At 46.1% G+C, this 20,619-nt stretch overlaps 4 protein-coding genes across 4 annotated transcripts; 2 read left to right on the top strand and 2 right to left on the bottom strand.

The window, feature by feature from the left end:
- Positions 1-320: 320 nt before the first annotated feature.
- PCYB_082740 (D123) lies at positions 321-2,903 on the top strand (the record flags this gene model as incomplete). The annotated part of the gene is made up of 3 exons (XM_004222012.1): positions 321-1,261; positions 1,345-2,680; positions 2,820-2,903. The coding sequence occupies 3 exons, from the start codon at positions 321-323 to the stop codon at positions 2,901-2,903; spliced, it is 2,361 nt and encodes a 786-aa protein (XP_004222060.1).
- A 262-nt stretch (positions 2,904-3,165) lies between these two features.
- PCYB_082730 (HesB-like domain containing protein) lies at positions 3,166-4,123 on the bottom strand (the record flags this gene model as incomplete). The annotated part of the gene is made up of 1 exon (XM_004222011.1): positions 3,166-4,123. A coding segment is annotated over one exon (957 nt), but the record flags the coding sequence as incomplete, so codon positions are not given.
- Positions 4,124-7,618: 3,495 nt separating this feature from the next.
- PCYB_082720 (hypothetical protein) lies at positions 7,619-10,744 on the top strand (the record flags this gene model as incomplete). Its single annotated transcript, XM_004222010.1, has 1 exon — positions 7,619-10,744. A coding segment is annotated over one exon (3,123 nt), but the record flags the coding sequence as incomplete, so codon positions are not given.
- Positions 10,745-11,277: 533 nt separating this feature from the next.
- Positions 11,278-19,707, bottom strand: PCYB_082710 (hypothetical protein; the record flags this gene model as incomplete). Its single annotated transcript, XM_004222009.1, has 4 exons — positions 11,278-11,404; positions 11,573-12,237; positions 12,377-18,739; positions 18,793-19,707. The coding sequence occupies 2 exons, from the start codon at positions 19,705-19,707 to the stop codon at positions 12,377-12,379; spliced, it is 7,278 nt and encodes a 2,425-aa protein (XP_004222057.1). The 3' UTR covers positions 11,278-11,404; positions 11,573-12,237.
- Positions 19,708-20,619: the final 912 nt, after the last annotated feature.

The following is a 20,619-nucleotide window of genomic DNA, read 5'->3' as shown; positions in this document are numbered from 1 at the left end:
GTTATCATTTTTAACTTTCCTGGGATGAAATAGTTCATGGCTACATCCCGTCGCGTACATGCATATGTCATCAAGCTTCACATCTTAGGAGAACATAGCATAGATAAATGCACGCATGTCTCCTTTGCTCGTTGTTAGTTAAGAACGGAGTGGGCCATTGGTACCTACTTCGTGCGCACAGAGTTCCCCTGTTGGAGCTGCTCGGAAGGGGGGCGTCCAAAATTTACAGCTTTGCCATATGCCCGAATCGCAACACAGAGGGAGTATATTGAACGTCTGCGCTGTATCGAGAAAGAACACGATTCAGTCGCTTCGCAAAAATGATCACTGCCCACAATGGTATACACAGCGACAAGGGAGGAATCCCCCAAAAGGGTGAAGTAGACGAAGTAGTAGAAGTAAGCGAAGTAGGCCAAGTAGACGAAGTAGGAGAAGTAAGCGAAGTAGGAGAAGTAAGCGAAGTAGGCGAAGTAAGCGAAGTAAGCGAAGTAGCCCAAGTAGACGAAGCAACGGAGGCAGAAAGCATGGCGGACGACTGCCTGTGCGTGACTCACCCCCTTGGTGATGACTCTGTCCTGTTGAGTTCATTCCTTTATGAATATTTGATGAACAATTTTGAGACCATCCACCTGATTCTGAACTCACGTAAAGTGAAAGATTCTCGTTGGGCTCAAGTAAAGGAGAAGGCACGAGAATTGAAGATGCGGATGGAAGACAGCGGGCATGGAGTGAAGGGCGAAGATGGGAGAGGACTACGTGGTTATGATCAACCCCTCCAAAGGGTCCGTCATATACACCTGGACGGGTTTCTTTTACTCAGTACTGATGAAGCAGACGTGGAGTATAACCACAACTTGGTTAATGTAGGAGTCGATCTGAACCTAGACAGCGGCGTCGCGACGGTGATTTCTAACGAATGCACCCTGATTAGCAGGAAGTGGAACTACAACCTTGGCGGGATTGTCACGGGGGGGTGCGAGATGGGAGATGCCGACCCGAAGGAAGCACAAGGGGGGAAGGGGCCAAACGGGGGAGGTCAGCCATACGGGGCAGACACATCGAAAGGGGTAGCCACGCGAACCCCCGCTCCGGCAAGGCAAAACCAACTCAAAATGGTGCTCAGAAGAAACGCCATCAACGCTGCAGACGCCGCCGACGCCACGAACACCATGAAGGCCCCCATCCCGCAGGGCGAAGAGCGCGAAATCGTCGACCGGGTGCTGAGCGCCATCAAGTTCCACTCGATAAGCGGAGAAACCAAGTTGGAGGAAAAAAAATTTTATTCCAAAATTTTCACGAATGGTGTTATCCCTCCACCCCATCGACAAAAAATGACATACAAAGCGAAATCCACCGAATCAACGCCTTCTTGTTCGACCTGTTCGAACCCCAATTTTACAACTCCACGTTGAAAAAAAGCAACTCCATAAGGTACAAAGAATTATATGAACAGTATCATAACATCATGATAAAATCGAGACACATAAAATTGAATGAAGAATTTATCGAGTACCTCCTTCTCGATTCGATTTTCCTCCCAAGTTATGTCAAGCGGAATAGGCTACGGGTTGTGCAGGAAGAAGACAACGAGTACTCGTCGTTCGATTCATATTCAGATGCATCATCGGGAGAGTTAGAGGAAGTCAGTCACTCAGATATGAAAAGTGCACACATGGGTTGTGACACCGGTATGGAAGAAGAGACGGGGTTGAAATGCCACAAGAACGAACTCACTCATGATAACATCCGTGATGAAAAATGCGAAAAACGAAAAAGAAGGAACCTATTCAAAAGTGAACAGTTTCGAAGCCAACTAGAGGAAATACAACAAGCTATAGAGGCACTCAACGGAAGTGCCTTCCTCCGAGTTAATTACAAAAATATGAGGAAGGGATCATTCGTCAATAGCTTCAGCCTAGAGGTTAACACTCTATATGATGCCTTGCTAATGTTAAAAAGCTGCACAGATGTTTACAAAACGTTGAAGAAAAAGGAAACGAACAGAGACAACTACCTCAGTCTCTCAAAATACGTAAATCTCAACCTCTGCTTCCTCTTCGATGTGTACGTTTATTGCAACAGTGTAGTGGCTGTGTCTCAAAAATGTCTCAATTATTACTTCGATTTTTTGTCCAAACCAGACGTAATTGAAGATATCATACACACCATAAATTTTTTCTTCAAAAAACACATTAAGGATACCTTCCCCCAGGACCACTACATTTTGCAGTTATATATCCACTCCTTGAAAAAAACGAACAAGAAAAAAATTCTCCTCATAAATGCCAAAAGCTGGCTCTTCAAAAATAAGCATCCTATCTTTACAAACAAATTTTTGACTAACTATTTGTTCACCGATGGGGTGGATTCCCCTGTAGAGAAGGATACACATCAGGGGTACCCAAATGGTCGGGGCATCTACAAAATGGATGCTTCCTCTTTTGCAGTAGAACCTCTAACGATCCGTAAAAGGGGAAGCGGCGAGGTGCACATGGCGACTACCACAAAGGAGCGTTCGCAGCATTTCACGCAGGGAATGGAGAAGTTGGGGGAGGACAACCAAACCGGTACTGCCAAAGAGGAATCCCAGTTTGATATGTTCGTTTGTGATGACGTCCTCTACTACTGCATTACGAAGGATGAGGCGATCTACAAGAAGAACGCCAATTTGTACCCGAAGGTAATATGGCAGAGATGCCCTCACATGGGGAAGCGCCTCCCCCTCGAGGAGCGCTTCGTCCTGCGACTTATCATTTGCACGCCAATTCTCCCCACCGCTATATCGCTTTACCGTTTTCCTTCACCTATTCACATCGCAGGACTTAAACTACGTCAAGGAGGGTGAAATCGACATAGATAGTTTGCTGCAGACGATCAAAATGCAAAATGACGGCGCCCTGTGAGAAGAAGACTCTACTCCTCGCTGAGCAGGCCGTTTTTCCAAAATAAAAATGGGGGCATTGAGGTGGGGTTCATTTCGGCAAGGCCGCACGGGAAAAAAAGGCGTGAGCACAGGAAGGTGTGTGTGGGGCGGTCGCACAAGCATGTGTGCGGATATGCATCCATCTGTGCATCTATCTGTGCACCTATCTATGCAGGTGGCTATGCATCTATCTATGCTGGTGGCTATGCATCTATCCATGCGTGCAGCTCCGTACGTGCGAATCAGCCCCCGCCGCGATTAAAGTGGAAGCTCGTGCCGCAGGGACACACGGACGTGACGTTCGGGTTCGTGAAGATAAACCGCTCCGTCAGGTCGTCCCGGTAATAATCAAGCGTCGTGTTAATGACGTACAGGATACACTTGCTATCAATCGCTAGGAGGATGTTCTTTCTACAGTCGTCTTCGAAAATGAGTTCGTCATTCGCATGGAGCTCATTCCTGTGGACGAAATTGAATGAGTGAGTCAATCCATTGCATCCCTTGATTATGTAAAATAATTTTAAAACATAATTTTTGTCCTCATCTTTCTTGCTACGATATTCTTTCACTAACTTTTTAATTTCTTCCTTTGCCTTTTCCGTTATCGTTACGATGTCTTTTTTTATTCCTTGTCTCTTCTTTAATAGCCTTTCCAGCTTTATTTCTTCATCGTGATCGCCGCCCACGGGGGGGCCACGCTGCTTGGAGTGCCCACTCGGGGTAGCCTGCCCGCTCGCGTTGGGGTCTTCACTCTGGGTGGAGCATTTCACCGTACCGCCACCTTCCTCTCCCCGCCTATCCACGGAGACAAACTCGTTTAATTCGTTCAGCAGATACTCCTTCCCCCGCTTTGCACCTTCATCATTTGGGCCCAAACTCGCCGCAAAGTGTGTACCACTTTTTGTGCCACTATTTGTTCTACCATTTGCGCCACTTTTTGCACCACTTTTTGTGCCACTTTTTGCGCCACCTTTTGTGCCAAACTTTGCCCCCAATTCGGCTTGGCTATCCGCCGGATGGGACGCCAATCTCCCCCCCACCGACTTCTCAAACTCCTCAAACTCCTCAAACGTGTCGCTTCTCTTATTCCGGCTTATCCTCACAACCAAGTGGTCCAACCGGTTGGCTGCCTCCCCTTTTACATGCGCACCATATGCCCCTTTGCTGGGAATGTTGGTTTTCTCAAAATGGTACGCGCACCTACATGGGCCACAAAAAATCATTCGATTAACTCTCAACAGGTTGAATAGTCGTTTCGAAAAGGCTTCCGTATGCATCTTCCAAACATATTGTACGCTTCTTTTCCGTGTGGCAACGTGGTTGCTACGTGGGCTCACCGCGGTGGGGCACTCCTTCGGAGAGGACCCCTTTCTTGGCATCACCGCCTGCTTAGCGTGCTCCTTCGTTTCTTCCGCTTATTGCGCATGTTATGTCATGCTATGGTGAGCATGCCCGTTCATACGATATCATTTTTTTTTTTTTTTTTTCCCCTCGAAATGGTATGGCTATGCACAGATCGAGCGATTTTCACTCCCCCCGGGATGGAAAAAAAAAAATAAAAAAATAAAATAAAAATAAAATAATCACTACAAGCATATAACAAAACCCTCCTTGGGGGTGTCAAAAGAAAGAAGTACACTCGTCCTGTTTTTAAAAAATGAGTGTAATCCCATATGAATGGCGAACAAATTTCCTTTTCATTTTAATTGCCCTTTTTGCGCAACTTTGCAAAGACGAATGCACAGTTTACGCGTGCAGCGGGGGGGGGAAAAAAAAGGCGCCTCCAAAAATGAGGACTGACGCGGAAAATGGGACGAAATAAAGCTAAACGAACGTTTAAATAAATTTCTTTACTTAGCTGTGTTGCCATTTATAGCAATTTCGCGTAACACCACTCGCCCAAGCGGTTTTGCGCGCTCATTGTTTTATGTACTGTACTGTGCGCACGTATGTGTTGGTTTTTTTTTTTTCACCGAATAGTGATGTGATGAGGCGGAGCAGGGGAGCTGCCTTCTCCTCATTGCAGGCGTTGCAAAAAGGTACAACGTGGAAGTTTTTTTTTTTTTACGTCCACTTTATCGACTACTTGTCAAAATTGGAATGGCGTGGGTTCCCACCTGTTCCTGCTGGTCTACCCATTTGCGAAAAAAGCTGGAAGACAGCCCCAATGGGGAGGTATGCCCCACGAGGAACACTACAACATCAAACACTTGTATAGCAATTTGCTTACGTACGTACAAACCACTTCCACGAGCAAGAAAAAAGGAAGGGGTCCTGGTCCTGTTCCGATGGGTCATCCTCACCCCCATTTTGAAAACATATTCAAAAGGAATGCTAAGTAGTCTGACACATGTACGTGTGTATTAATGTATGTTTTGGGTTTGGAGGGGGGGGAAGAAATCCCTCCCCGAGGCAATTATCAAAAAGGAGACCTTGCAACATAATACGTCCCAACTTGTGGCAGCTTTTCCTTTTCCATTTATTCAAGAAGCCAAAGGGATCCATTAAAAAAAAAAAGGCCATCCATAAAAAAAGGCCATCCATAAAAAAAGGTTATCCATAAGAAAAAGAGTCACGTAACCGCAGTGTGGCCGATCATCCGATCATCCGCTCAGCCCGCTCAACGCGATCAACGTTGTGCCCTCTATCATGCCCACGAACATGGGCCAGCTAGCCATCCCACCCATTTGCTCCATTCGAAAAGGAACGTTAACGTCCAACTTTAAGCTGTAAGAGAAGGCCCTATGTTGGAAAGGCCCTCACCTTAGGTCCACCATTTTGCTCCCCTTGCAAGAAGCAACAAAAGGGGGGGAGAAAAAAAAAAAAAAAACACACATATGTGTACATATATACACGTATCTACACGTGAACACCGGGCAACCTGTCTTGCATGCCCCACCTCGCTGAAAAAAAGAAAAAAAAGTGACAAAAGTGACGAAAGCGGCAAAGTGACAAAAGCGACAAAGTGACAATGTGACAAAAGTGACGAAAGCGGCAAAGTGACAAAAGTGTCCAAAGCGAGAAAGAAAAACGAATCATGTCTACCTCTTTATGGGGGGGACCCGCATGGGCACCGCGGAAGCGCATTTTTGCACGTGCGCAGTGGAGAGCCGCCTCGAAAAGGGAAAGCTACTGGCCGAGTTGAAGCCCTGCAAGGTGGGGATAAGACTGAAGGAAAAAAAAATTATCCCCATGTCGAAAGGGAGACGCGGAGTGGTAAAAGAAGCGTGAAATCTCTCAACGCTAGGGACAAAAAAAAAAAAAAAAAAAAAAAAAAAAAAAAAAAGGGAAAGAGCTGAACTTAACAGTATGCACACAACCTCACTAGACACGAGGGGTCATAAGTTTGCCAGGAAGTGCCATACTTTTCTTGAAGTTCCCCCTTTTGACGCGGAACCCTATAAAGTAGAGAAGCCCCGGAAGCACCACATACACGTGAAAAACGTACATGCGTAAAAATATATTTGCACATGAGGGAATTCCTCCGTTCGTCTTCTTACCTCAGAAGGGTCCCTCTCCATTTGTCGTGCCTCTCCTTCGAGCAGCTCATCCTCACCCATCGGTCTCTACTCACTTGAACACCTCCCCATACAAACATGTACGTCAAAGGCGCCAACGCGCAAAACGGGCTCAACAGCCCGAACGATGAAAATTACCGAAATAACGAAAATTACCGAAATGACGAAAACTGCCAAAATAATAAAATGAATATGAATAACTACAAAAATATCATGCACAATCAGAAAAAAAAAAAACTGGGTCTGATGGAAATGGACTATTTAGACAAAGCCGTTAAGTTTAGTAAGGCAGACAAGAAAGGCAACAGCTGTGTGGTGGGGAGGGGTCCCCACCAGCAGGCCTACGACGGCGCAGAGGTGGAGGAAGAGGAGGACGACGAAGAGGAGGAAGACGAAGAGGAGGAAGACGAGGAAGACGAGGAGGACGATGACGACGATGACGACGATGACGACGAAGACTACCAAATTGGCGACGACGAGGAAGACGACGAGGAGGACGACGATGACGATGACTACGAAGAGGAGGAGTACGACGATGAAGTAAGACAAATAAATTTCAACTCGTACAATAATTACTATTACGAGGCAGCCAATGCAGAGGAGGGAGAAAAAAATTTGCAGATGGATCACCAGAGGGGGGATAAAAATGAACAACTACAAAATGGGGAGGCCAAAACGGATAGGAAGAACGAGCTGATGTTTGAGCGCTACAATAAGTTGCTGGCAAATTACCGATCCAAGAAGGAACAAATGACCAAGGAGTATTCCAGCGGAAAGGTCATGTCCAAGGAGGGGGAGGAGGCCGAAGAGGGGGCCTACTCCTGCTACAGCTGCAATAGTAGCAACGATGAAGAAGGGGGGGCCCAGAGGGAGGCTCATGCAGCCGCGAAAGGAGCCACACAAGCGGCCAACTCAGCAGCCACATGTGGACCGAGTGAAACTCTCAACAGTAGAAACATCGATGAGCGTAACCCAAATAGTGAATACTACCTAACCGGAGACACCACCCACCTGAGGGAAGAAAACGACCACTTCATCGCAGATGTACTGAACCGAATAGACCAAATATACAACAAGCAGTCGAGGTACACAAATTTAAAAAACGTAAACAACAGCAACAACAGCATCTGCATAAATGATTTGAACTTAAACCTCATAAGTGACTATTTAAATGTAGACATCTCCGTTTTCCACAAAAAAACTACCGTCCTGCTACTGGGAAATCCTCAAAGTGGAAAGAGCTCCTTCATTAATTGGTTCACCGAAAGTTACGTTCAAAACACGAATTCGATTGCCAAGAAAAATGAAATTACCTACGTAGATATAAAAAATAAGTTCAAATTTAATTTTAAGAGGTTAAATAATGCCAACTACCAATTTGGGCTTGTGAACAGATACAGGAATAGGGGTGGATCTTATGGCTCTTCTCACTACAGTAGGGAAAGATACACTCCTCAGAATAATACTGATTATATGGGTGATCCCAACGAAGAGGATCTCTCCGCTCCTGGTAGTCCTATACCTAGCATGGATAAACACAACCAAAGCAAGAAAATAATTCTGTCAGGAGAAAACTGTGATTATCTGTTCATGCCATTTCAAAAGCTACGAAAAAAGGCACATAATGTTAAGAAATATATTTTTGGAAAAATCTGCTACCAGAATAATCTCACCAAATATATGAACAGAATCAATTCTGTATCTTTTTTAGATACCAGTGGAATCAATGATATATCTGATGTCGAGTATGATGAAATTATCATGAATCTGTCCAAATATGTAGATGCAATTTTCCTCTTTATCGATTCTAATCAGTTTTCTATAAATAACAGACTACTTAGAATTATTAACTACCTCATGGATAATCAGTTAAATAAAGTCACCATCTGTCTCACCAGAATTGACATGATCCAAAAGGTTAACCTCTACAGAGTGGTCTTCTACCTCACTCAGTATTTTTTAAGAAGCTTGAATTTGTTTAGGTATAGCTTGGCCAACACAAACGGGGCCACTTCCCTTGTACACGGGGCACAAATCAATCCTTACGGGGGTCACCACACCGGAGGGAACGAACACGGCGAACGGGGTTGGCAGAGCGAACGGGGATGGCAGAGCGAACGGGGTTGGAGAGGCCCATTGGATTGGCGCAACCCACTGAGCAAAAACGGCCACATTATAAACGAGTTCTTCAATCGATCCATTCGGTCCTTCCAAAAGGTCCTGCTGTTCCCCAAAATGCTCACCAAAATGATTAGCCGAAGAACCACGCAACGGGGGAGTTTCCGCGGCGCCTTTGCCTCCAGGAGCTCCCTCCGTAGCGCGAGGGGGGAAGTGGACCGGGGCGACATGGACGATGTAGGGCAGTGCTACGGGGAGGAAGAAGAGGGGGGATATAACCAAGCAGGACGTAGCTATGGTGAAGGAGACCACTACCACGGTGAGGGAGGCCACTACCACGGTGAAGGAGACCACTACTACGGTGAGGGAGGCCACTACCACGGTGAGGGGGAACCATACCAAGACGATCGGCAACTCTCCTATAGGGGAGACCAGAAGAACTTCCCAACACAACACAGGAAAGGTGAACGTGTACAGGAGAAAACTACTAGCGAAGAAGAGACAGGCGGAATTTTGAAAAAAATTATGACCAAAAGTTACAACTCGTTTAAGGACAAAATACTGAGCTCGGGGAATGCCATCAAGGGGGGCATCGGTCGATTAAACTCGATGCGAAAAGGAGGGCAACCCCCGGTGGGGAAAGCTCCCGTGGGAAATGCCCCGATGGGGCAGTCTCCTACCAAACGGACCGATCCGTCCAAATCAAACGAAAGGAAGCTTAAAACACACCTAGACAAGCTGTTCGAAAAAAAAATAAACTACGGAGACTGCCTGAAAAACATGAGCATATTCTTCCTTGTCCTCATCTACGAAGTAGTAACTACTATCTACAGTCTAATCCATACAAGCATAAGCAACTACATCAATAGGACGAGTGGTGGTCGAGGACGAGCTATGAACGTCGACAAGCTACACCAACTAGATGAAGCAAACAAATTAAAGTACTCCGATATGAACGATAGTGCAAACAACACGTATAAAGTGCTCGAATTTTTAACCATCTATCTTCCCGAAATTCCAAGCGACTTACTTAAAAAGGAAAAATGGAAATATGAAAAGGAGAAGCTCGAAGGAGCTAATCGAAAATATAATCATGAAAGAAGAAACAGATTTAGCTGTAACATTCAATATGAGCATGATGAGTATGGGAGGAGAGTGAAAAATGATTTGTGTCGGGATGAACAGGATGACCACATGGATAGTAGGCATGGCAATTCGAGGTACTCTCAAAGGAGAAGCATCCCGGAGGAGTATCTCATTTTGGGGAATGGAAACGCTGGGCTGAACAGATACGGGCACTACGCCAAAGGGGACTACCCCCGCGGGAGCTACTTCCCCGGTGTGGATAATGACGTGTGCCGCGAGCCCTTCCTGACGGACAGTGACCACCACGTCAACGGGAGAAGCTCCGCCTACCTCCCCCCGGGCATGCGCAGTGGTATGCACACCGGCGTGCACCCCCGCATGCGCAATGAAGACGTGCGGGAACTTAACATGATACACGAGCTGCTATTCAAAATAGACGAAACGATCGACCTGAAGAGCAACCAAAGCATCTACATGCTCAAAAGAGACCTTGAAAAAATACGAAGCACCTGTTTGAAAAGAATCTCTGACAACGAACAAGTTGTGAAGCAAAACAGGTCCCTTCGAATTCAAAACATAAAATTTTATTTCTTCAAATATATGGCCATCTTTTTTGGATTTATCATTTCCCTACTCAGATACGACCTCCTCGTCTACTTCAATTTTATCAAGCCAGAATTGATTTTCAGCATTTTTTCAAAATATTTCCTCTTTCTCTCCTCATACAATAAAAATTCCCTGTTCATTGCTGTGAACCTTTTTTTGGTGGTTGCTTATTTGGGACTCTACGTCAGGTACAATCGTCGTAATTATTTCAAGTCTCTTGGCAAGAGTGACCTGAACAAGCTAAAGATAATTTTGCTCTTCACGCAAATCATCTTCGATGAGATTAACCAGCTGCACTTGAGGCTCCTCGGAGGGCGGGAACGGGACGACCCGGGCCAACCCAGCGCGCCGAGCGGGCTAAGCGGGCCAAGCGGGCCAAGCGAATCAAATGGACCTAGCGACAGGGAAGAAGACGGCGACTATGGAGAGTGCGGCTGGTACGGCGGCTACGGTGACTATTCACAATCCCGCCATTCACGTCATTCCCGCGGGTGAGTGGAGGGGAGGGCGCGGGCTCAATTGAGAATCTCCAAGCTGACATGTCCGAACCCCACCACAGACAAACCACCCAGGGAAGGAAAAAAAAGAATTTCCAAGGTGCTGCGAACGAGGGAAGTAACGCGTAAAAAAGCTCCCGAGTGGCAATCCCAATGTTCAAATTAATTACACAAAAAAAGGAAAACGCAGCGAATGTCACACAACGGGTTGGAAGTTTTTTTGAAATGCCGATAAATGGGGTGACCCCCACAAGGATGGACCAAAATTGTGCAACGTTTTGGCGCAGCTCGGGATTGCTTGTGGGTCAAGGAAAAAAAGAAAAAAAAAAAGCATTTAACTACGAAGAAAAAAAGCTAATCACTTCCAAAAAAAAGAAGAACGAAAAAATAGACAAACATCCTAAAACGAATAAGCGCAAGCGGGAATATGCGTTTCTCCATGAAGTGCGCACAACATAGCGTTTTTTTTTTTTCTTTTTTTCTCCCTTCCTTCCATCCTTACATATGCAAAAAAGCTCCCCCACGAATGCTACACAAAATTCCCAACTAACATGTGATAAAACAGCGAAACTGCGTTTCCGTCGCAGCTGATTTTTACGTCGTCAAATTGGAGGTCCTCCTGGGTGCAGTTGTGCAGGAAGAACTCCACGCTTTCTCTGAAAAGGAAAAAAAATAAAATAAAATAATGAGAAGCACGCGTAATGGTGAACGCCACGCGAAAAAGCTGACAGAAGAACGATGCTAGATGGACATCATACCAACTCATTCGCGTGAACTCAACACGTTTAGCGGTTAATCCCTCGAGGGCGACTCGCCCTACATACCTGAAGTAAACCTGCAACGCCTCACGTGGCAGCGAAACTTCGCGCAAATCCTCCTCCGATTGTTCATGCGAACGCAAATACTGCTTAACCCTCGTGAAGTAAGAAAACATCACATACTTGCACACATGTGTGTGGTGAACTAAAATCATCAGAAGGAGATAAATGGGAGAGCGCACAGAGAGGGCGTTTCTCCACTTCGTTATTAAATACATGTTCAGGTAAATTCTGAGGAGCCTCAAAAATATGTCATAGGAAAAACGCGACTTTATAAGATATGGATAAAAGGACAAAGTGAAATTTTTTAAATAAATGTTCACCTCGTTAAATAGTGCTTCCTCTTCTCGTTGTCGTTTGGTTTCTTCGTTGGGCAGTACTGAGCAGTCACGAATGGCACGCTGCTCCGTCTCGGCACGCTGCTCTATCTCGGCACGCTGCTCCATCTCGGCATGCTGACCGCTCATCTTACGGTGGCGCCGCAACAGCGCCCCCAACTGGCGGCTGATGTGGCAAAGAGAGATGAGGAAGGGGTGCCTAATGTCCGCGCTGCCTTCGAAGGGCGCGCCCCAATTCACATCCGCTGGAATTTTAAAAAGCAAATTTTCGGTGTGCGCCACGGAGTTTACTCTTTCGTATATGTACTGAAAGGCGTCAAAGCTGTCAATCATTTTTAACCGGTACTTTTGCAAAATAAAAATACGAAGACATGTCCATTTGATGAAGAAGGCTTGCTTATACATGCTTAAAAATTTTCCGTTTTGGATTAACCGCTTCTTTAACATATAAACTAATTTGCACAAATCTTGATCACTTTTTTTTTGTTTTCCCATTTTTTTTTTCCATTTTTTTAAATTTTGGGGGAAAAAGAAATTTCTGAAATTTTTTTTCGTAAAAATGCTCCTCTTCCGTTTTGTCCTTTCGAAAGCAGAGAAATGAGTGGCAATCAAAATATTTGAAGATCTGTAAAATCCACATTTTTTTCCCTCCATTTTTTTCTGCCCCGTGGTTCCCGTGGCCCCCTTTGGGGGTTTTCATCCGGTTGTTAAGCGCCTCTTCAGCAGTCTTTTCCAAATGCCTCCCCCTGCAGAAGCTTCCATAACCGTCCAAATGGTCTTCCACCTTATGACCATCACTACTGTCTGACGAGCTAAACTTCTCCGATTCCTCCGCCGAGTCGTAGTTCCTCCAATCGGGGGGCGAATCCTTCTCGGGAGGCGAATCCTTCTCGGGTTCCTCACCGTTGGGAGCACTACGAAATGAACACACCATTTCCACTTTCTTACCCTTCGATTTACTCAATTGGGGCCATTCCATGGTATTATCCCTCCCCCCTTTAGGCACGTCTTCCCCCCTGTCCATCTCCCCCTCCTGAAGGTCCACACATTCCACGTTGCTCATGTCAAGGATTACTTTCTTCAAGGACAGAACGTGCAACAGAACATTAACAAAACAGTAGCTCTTAAGAATCAAAATTTTTATGCTTTTCATAAAAAAAACAGAATCGCTCATATGGATAATGCTCTCTATAAAGACATTAACATCGTAATTGGTCAGAATATTTTTCGCTTCTTCTTTCACACTGTTGATGAACGATTGGACTTCTCCCTGAGTCCCCTGCTCTACATGGTACTTCTTTTTCTTCATGTAAAACTGGAAAAAGTCAAAGTTAAAAACAGCACTGATTAGGGAAGTTAGCAAGTCGAATGCTTCGTAAAGGCTCACGTTCAGGAGGAGGCCTATCCTGAATAGGTACAGCACGTATATCTGCTCGCAGATTTGGACCTTCCTCCGCAGGGCATGCGACAAGCGGGGGGGGAAGTGGTCCCTTCGGTTTGCAGCGGGGGGAGGGTAGTCCCCCGCGGAGTGCCTCGCGGATTGCCTCGCGTCTTTCCCCGCGTCTTTCCCTGCGTCTTTCCCTGCTCCCTTCCCTGCTTCCCTCCCCGCTTCCTTCCCTGCTTCCTTCCCCGCTTCCTTCCCTGCTTCCTTCCCCGCTTCCTTCCCCACTTCTGCACCCCCCCCGGCCAGCCCCCTCACCAGGGAGCACAAATAAAAAAGCAGATGGAAATTCACCACGCCAAAGTTCCCCAGGGTGTAAAAAAATTCAGACCACCACAAGATCTTCTCCTTGGAGTAATTCGCGTCCATAATTGTACTAACCACACGGTCTATCAATTCGTTGAAATGAAATGCACACTCCTTTTGCACCCCATAGGAGAAGGAGGCGCACCATTCATCGGTGGTCACTCCAACTGGGGAGTCCCCCCCCCTGTGACTCACCACCCAATCGCTCCACACAATGGTGTAGAAGCGAAACTCAACGCTAAAGTTGTTTTTATGGGCCACAAGGGGGAAATTCGCAAAGGCGCATTTGACGATGTTGTACGTGGCCTTCCCTCGATGGGTCACAAAGCTAATCAGCTTGTTAATCTCTTCAACGAGGAGGCCGAAGTTTTCCACCCCTTTCAGGATATTCACGTGGCGGCAACGCAGGGGCCCCGTCACTCCCATCGCCTTCGCAGGGGCACTCTCACTCGCATCAGCATTCACAAAGGCTGTTGCAGCTGCCATTAAATTTGAATTTGCCTTTTCGCCCGCACCTTCGCCCGCGCCAGTGTGCGCACCCCCCTCCAGCAAAATCGAGTGAAGAAACAGGGGGGAATTATCAAACTGGAAAAAAAGGTTGAAGAAAAATTTGTCCTCCCCCAAGCTGCGCATAAACTTATTTACATTGCTGGCAGTTAAGTAGGTCTTCAATTTTTTCACGATTTTTTTTTTGGCCTTTCTGTAAAATTTTATAATATGCCTTTTTTTCCTCCAGTAGCTGTCCCCATTTTGCTTTTTCAGCACCACGGTGAGGGAGTGCTGCCAGTTTGGCTGCCCTGCCCCCGCGTCTTCCGCCGTCGCTTCTTCTGCCACCGCGTCTTCTGCCTTCGCTTCTTCTGCCCCCGCGTCTTCCGCCCCCGCGTCTTCTGCCTCCGCTTCTTGTGCCACCCCTCCCTGCCTGAACGCTCCCCCAGTTCGCACAAAGCTGCACGTCCCCCCGCCGTCTACCTGGCCAGCACTGCCTCCCCTGCCAGCACTGCCATCACCACCACCCATGCCACCCCTCACCTTGTACGTCCTCCTAAAGACGGTCTCATAAAAACGGATATTCATAACAAAATGGATAAGCAGATACAGCGTGTTGTAATAAATATAGTTGAGGATCTCCGAGGTGTAGAGATTGTTGACCGCGTTCCGCCTGCCTATTTTTATAATGTCAATTTTTTTGTATACCCCCCTTTGGAAAACGTACTTTTTAAAATGGACCAGCTGAAAAATCTCCTTGTTAATATCTCCTGGGATGAACTTCATGTGGTTCTTCAGCTCGAATGAAAGGATATCCTTCACCTCTGTGAATTTCGTCTCGCTGTCAATAAAAAAATTATTTTCTCTCAATAGGAACCCTATAAGGCAGTTGTTATGTATATCGTTGCATATTTCACTTAAGCTGAGTGTCTCCAGATGTTCCATTCGGCATTTCTTCTTCCTAATGAGAGTTAAGAAATTGTAAATGGTAAATGTGATGATCGCGCTCAGGACCATATTTTCTCTTTTCCTTTCGTGTAGATAAAGGATGACGTTATTCAGGTAGTTCAGGAAGGTGTTAGCTGTGATGGTGTCCTTTCCCAGGGCGTGCTCCAGGAGGCGATAGCACGCGAGGAAGTCTTCCTCCTCCGGTGTCAAACGGGGTGGGGCTCTCCCGTGTGTAGCTGCCAAATGGGGTGCACCTCCCTGAGGTGATGGCCTACCCCCGGTGGTGCCCTCTCCGGTTCCTCCGCTGATTCCTCCTCCGCCGATTCCTACTCCGCCGATTCCTACTCCGCCGCTACCCCCTGCGCCGATTCCTCCTCCACCGCTTCCCCCTCCACCGCTTCCCCCTGCGCCGCTTCCCACTCCACCGCTTCCCACTCCACCGCTTCCCACTCCACCGCTTCCCCCTGCACCGCTTCCTCCTCCACCGCTTCCCCCTCCACCGCTCCCCCCTGGTCCCCCCAAGTGGGCCAAAAACTTCAGCAAAAAGGTGACCGTCAAAATATGCGTAATGTTATTGATGTTCATAAATTTAATCCCCTTCTGATTCTCCTTTTTAAAATTTTTAAATTTCCTCGCATATATTCCGAGTGAGCTAGCCAAAATCCTATAAATATCGTAACTTCTGTAGAAGAAAATGCCAAAAAAAAAACTCAGTCTGATATGCGCGCCGTATATTTTGGACAGCACACAGTTTCTTCGTTGGATTATCCCATGCAGGTCGAATAAAAGTTGTTCTTTTAGGCGGGCGGGTTGGTCCTTTTCCTCCTCCTTAATAATGCAGCCACTCTGCTGGTCGGGATGCAAACCAAAGTAGGAATCACCCTCCATATGGGAATCAGTGCTCCTTTTCATGTGTAGATCCCCTTCCTCCCCTGCGTGTACTAAACCGTCCAGCCCACGCACGCTCATACTTCCTTTCTTGAAGTCCTCCTCCCCGGAGTCCTTCTCCTGTGCATCCCCCTTCTTCACTTTGGTCACCCACCTCTTTATAAACTCCACATAATATATCACCTTATTTTCGTGAATCAAATTAGCCAAATTTGACTCAACAAATAAATTGTAGAAGAGATCAAAATGGAAGTTATTGTTTGGGTTATTCAGCTGAAGCATGAAATTGAGGCAGCTCTTTTCATCTGGGGGGAGTACAACTTTGTAAACGTTATAACTTTTTGGTACTTGCAGAATGTGCTCCAGTAGCGTATCGTGTCGGGGATCTATCCGTACGTCTCCACATGGATCAGTGCGAGGGGTTGCCCCACAAGGCACCTCCACCACGGAGTTTTTTTCCCCTTCCTTCCTCTCCTTCTTCTCCTCCTCCTCGGCGGGCAGCAGAACAACCTCCTGAACGTCATCAACACCGTAACTTCTAACCAAAAGGGAGCACTTATTTTTCCTTTCGAACTTCTTATAGTAATGCTTCCATCTCTTCCTCCCCTGTGTGTAATATCTATTCCTGTGTACCATCCCCTCGATGGCATCTCTCATCTCCACCTGATTAGTATTCTCAATGGGGGTTAAAATTAATGGGAAAATATTTTTATTTACATACTCTACATTGCTGATAAAAATGAGGAAACGAAGGAGGGGACTTCCAATCTTCAAAATGTACACCTTTAAAAAATCGTTATTCCAAAGTTGCAAAAATATTTCCATAGAGGTCGTTTTTATCAAAATGTATTGCTGATTATTATACTTGTTCATCAGATCCACACATTTTATAAAGAGGTACTGTGTGATCAAAATAGAGGAGCAAATATTGAGTAGGAAATTCTTTATGTATCTTAAAAACAGCATCAGTAGGTGCTTCTTCTGTGTGGAAAATAATTCGATTCGATAAAATATTAACCTGAATAACTTAAAAAAAAGAATGTTGAAGAAAATTCCTTTGTCTGTGCCATTGGGAGTGGTAGTGCCTGGGGATGATGCTGACATGCCGCTTCCAACTCCTGTGCTCATGCGGGGTCCCTTCGTTACTACTGGAAGTAACCTCTCGATAAAATTCACAAAATAAACCATTTTGAAGGAGTACTTCCTCATCAGGTTAATCAACACGAGAAGAAAAAAAATCAGTGTGTTCCCATTAAGTATTTTAATAATCAAATTGTAGTACCGTCCATATTCCTCATCATCCTCATGCATAATAATTATTTTGTAAATCAAAAAGAAGCAAATTTTATATTGATAATTTTCTGTAATTTCGTAAAAATTGTTAAAAAAATGTAGAAAACTGCTAAACGGAATTGAACAGTTCATTGCATATTCGATTATATTTATTTCTTTTTTCTTCTCCTTCGCTTTTCCAAAGTGGAAAATATTTTCCAATTGCAGAAATTTTCCACTATGCAGCCATATTTGTTGATAATTTCTATACATGGCATTTTTGTACATGTGGCTGCTGTCACTATAGAATAGGTTGGCTTTAAAAATTTCTGTCATTTTTAGGTTATTCTTCATGCTCCCTTCTAGTTTGTCGAAAATGCTTTGTGTTTTCTGATCGTTTAATTTGGTCACTGCGTCTTTCCATTTGTCCCCTGTGCTGTGGTCCTTTCCGATCTGCCTGAAAATGGGCATCGAGGAGGTGCGGCTAGCGGGGTTGTCTGAGTTGGCAGAGTTGGGCGCGGCTGCTACATCTGCTGCGTTGGCTGCGTTGGCTGCGTTGGCTGCGTTGGCTGCGTTGGCTGCGTTGACTGCTTTGACTGCTTTGGCTGCGTTGACTGCGTTGACTGCTTTGACTGCTTTGGCTGCTTTGGCTTCTTTGTCTGCTTCCATCGCGTTTCCCCCCCTTGTGAGCCCGTCCACACGTGTCCTCCCTCCCCCAATTCCGTGCAACTCCGCGGCTGCCATATTCCCCTTACTCCCACCGGACTCCCCCCAAGGGGCAAAGCCCTTCTGGAGACCCATCTCCAACGGCTCTACGAAGCCAACATTTGAAGTGTCCCTTCTGTCACCTCTAATGTTGTCATAGAGTCCGTGGCTAACTTGATTAGCAGCGCCCACATCGTGAATGCCTCTAGCACCGCCCAACCCTAAAGACCCCCCCTCCCCACTGGCACTCATTTCACCCCTCACCGTATTCGTTAACACGCTCGATGAGCCATTAAACGAGCTATTTACAATTTTCACTCTATTCTTATTTTCACCCATCACCCCACTCTCCACTTTGTCGTACGGACCACCAACAGAACTTTCTCCAATGGCTGTGCCACCCGGTGGCGGCATCCCTTTGGACGCCTCCTCCAAAAGCTTTATGTTATCCAACAAGCTCATCAAGGACTCTTTGCTTTTATTTTGCGTCAGCGCGTTGTATATTGCCTTGAGGTCCCCCGTTCCTTGGTTGCCTACCGAATTCAGACACTTGGAAAGCATTTCTAAAATGTGCGCGCTTTCCTGGGGGGGGGCACTTCCCGGCTTGGCGTCGCTCACGTCACTGCCAATAACGTTATTGCCGCTAAGGTTGGTGCCCCACTGCTCTGGAGAACCTCCCAGCACATCTGTGTCCACCCTACCACTAGAGGACGACTCCCCCTTGTGGGTACCCAACCCCCCACCTATGCCTTTGCCATTCGTGTTGCCACTATCAAACCACTTCTTGTTCTGAAAGAAAATTCGATTTTTTCCTAACTCAAATTTTTTTTTTTATCCTTAACCTTTCCTTTATCCACCTCCTCCTTGTTCGCCTTGTCACTCATATTGGACAGAGTCATATTGGGGTAATATTTATTGCTATACTTTTGTGTCGATGCCTTTTCAAAGTTGGCACTTTTGGAGCATGACAAGCTGTTCATTTTTTTGTAACTCAGGCTGTTGCCGTGGTTGCCGTGGTTTCCGTGGTTTCCGTGGTTGTCGTGGTTTCCGTGGGTCGTCTCGATCATCGGGACGGCACTACTGCTGGTGCTGTTTACATTGGGGGCGTCATTCGGGTCGCCGATCGGGTCTCCAATCGGGCCGCTAATCAGGCCGCTTACCGTGGCTGGGCCGGCCTGCTCGCCACTGCCATACGCAAACGAGGCACCCCCCACCTCGTCACCACTTTTCATTTTTTGTTTCTTCCCATTTTCTCGAGACATACTTTGTCCAACCCCCCTCCTCCTGACGTTCTTCCAACTGTTGGAATTGTTATACGAATTTAAATTTGGATGATTCATATTCATAAAATTTTTACTCCTATAGTTATCCTTTTTTTTTTCATTGTTTGGATACAATTTATGAGGAGAGAATTCACTACTTGTATTCGTATTTGGCCATTTGTTAAGGGAGTTATTTTTCATGGGGGCATTTCGATTGGGGTGTGTTTTGATATTTGCCTGACTCGTGTAGAGGGGGTAGTTTGGAGGGTATGTTTCGTCCGTTAATTGGTTAAGACCAGAGCTCTCTCCGCTGTATAAGCCCCCCGTGTTGCCACCACTGTTGGCGGTCCTTTCGGACGCGCCGTACAGACCTCTCCTCATTTTTTTACTCTCGTAAGCGATGGACTGATGACCCTCGATTGGGGGCCTGTCCTGCCGAGGGTCTTCCCCATCGGCCTTACTATTGGGGTTGTAGTTTTTCCTTTTGTTGTTCATTTTGGAGCGCCTTGCTTCGACGACGTTCCCTTTTTGGCCATGCGATGCACCCTTTCGTGGGGCTCCCCTTTGTGCGGCCCGCGATGTTGCTCGCTCACATTCCCCTGCGTGTACAGCTCACTGGCTGGCTCGTGACAGGACGGACACCGCACAAGCAGGTACGTACCAAGCGGCTAAGAAACGAAGCTGCTAAGAGACGAAGCTGCTAGGAGACGAAGCTGCTAGGAGACGAAGCTGCTGAGAAACGACGTGGTTATTCGACGACGAGATTATTCGACGACGAGATTATTCAACGACGAGATTATTCGACGACGCGGCGAAACGGTGACGAGACGACGTGGTAAGCGACCTACCGCAGGCAACAAACAACAAGTGGCGAGTAGCAAACGCTGACTGCCCGCGCATGAGAGGAACCGAACGAAGCCCGGGGTTCGTGTACCCCCAGCCACTCTCCCCTTTTAACTGGTCTTTGTGTCCCTTCTCATACGTGCATAGTGGAAAGTACAAAACATAAGCATGAACAAGGGGGACACAAATTCCTTGCAAGGAAAACAAAAACTATCAAACGCTATTTTGAAGAGGCCATAAGAAATTTTAATTCTTTGAAAGGATAAAAGTGGTTAAGCGGATGACCAATTTGGAGCCATTTTTTGGACGATTTACTCAAAATTAAAAAGGAAAAAACTCCAAAAAAAAAAAAAAAAATGCCGAACGGTATATTGTATGGGCAGAAAAAAGTACGCAAAAGGGGGGTTTTAAAAATGCGTATACAATACACCCCATCGATTAATCGTAGCAGTAACTTTCAGGAATGTATTTTATTTTTTTTTTTTTATAATCATGATTAGTTCCTTTTGAATGTAACTTTTTGTACTCTAACGAAAGATGAGTTCACATGGGTAATAATATTAT

Source organism: Plasmodium cynomolgi, chromosome 8, assembly GCF_000321355.1.
Source record: "Plasmodium cynomolgi strain B DNA, chromosome 8, whole genome shotgun sequence".
In the NCBI taxonomy this organism is placed as follows: Eukaryota; Apicomplexa; class Aconoidasida; order Haemosporida; family Plasmodiidae; genus Plasmodium; species Plasmodium cynomolgi.
This window is presented reverse-complemented; position numbering and strand designations above follow the sequence as displayed.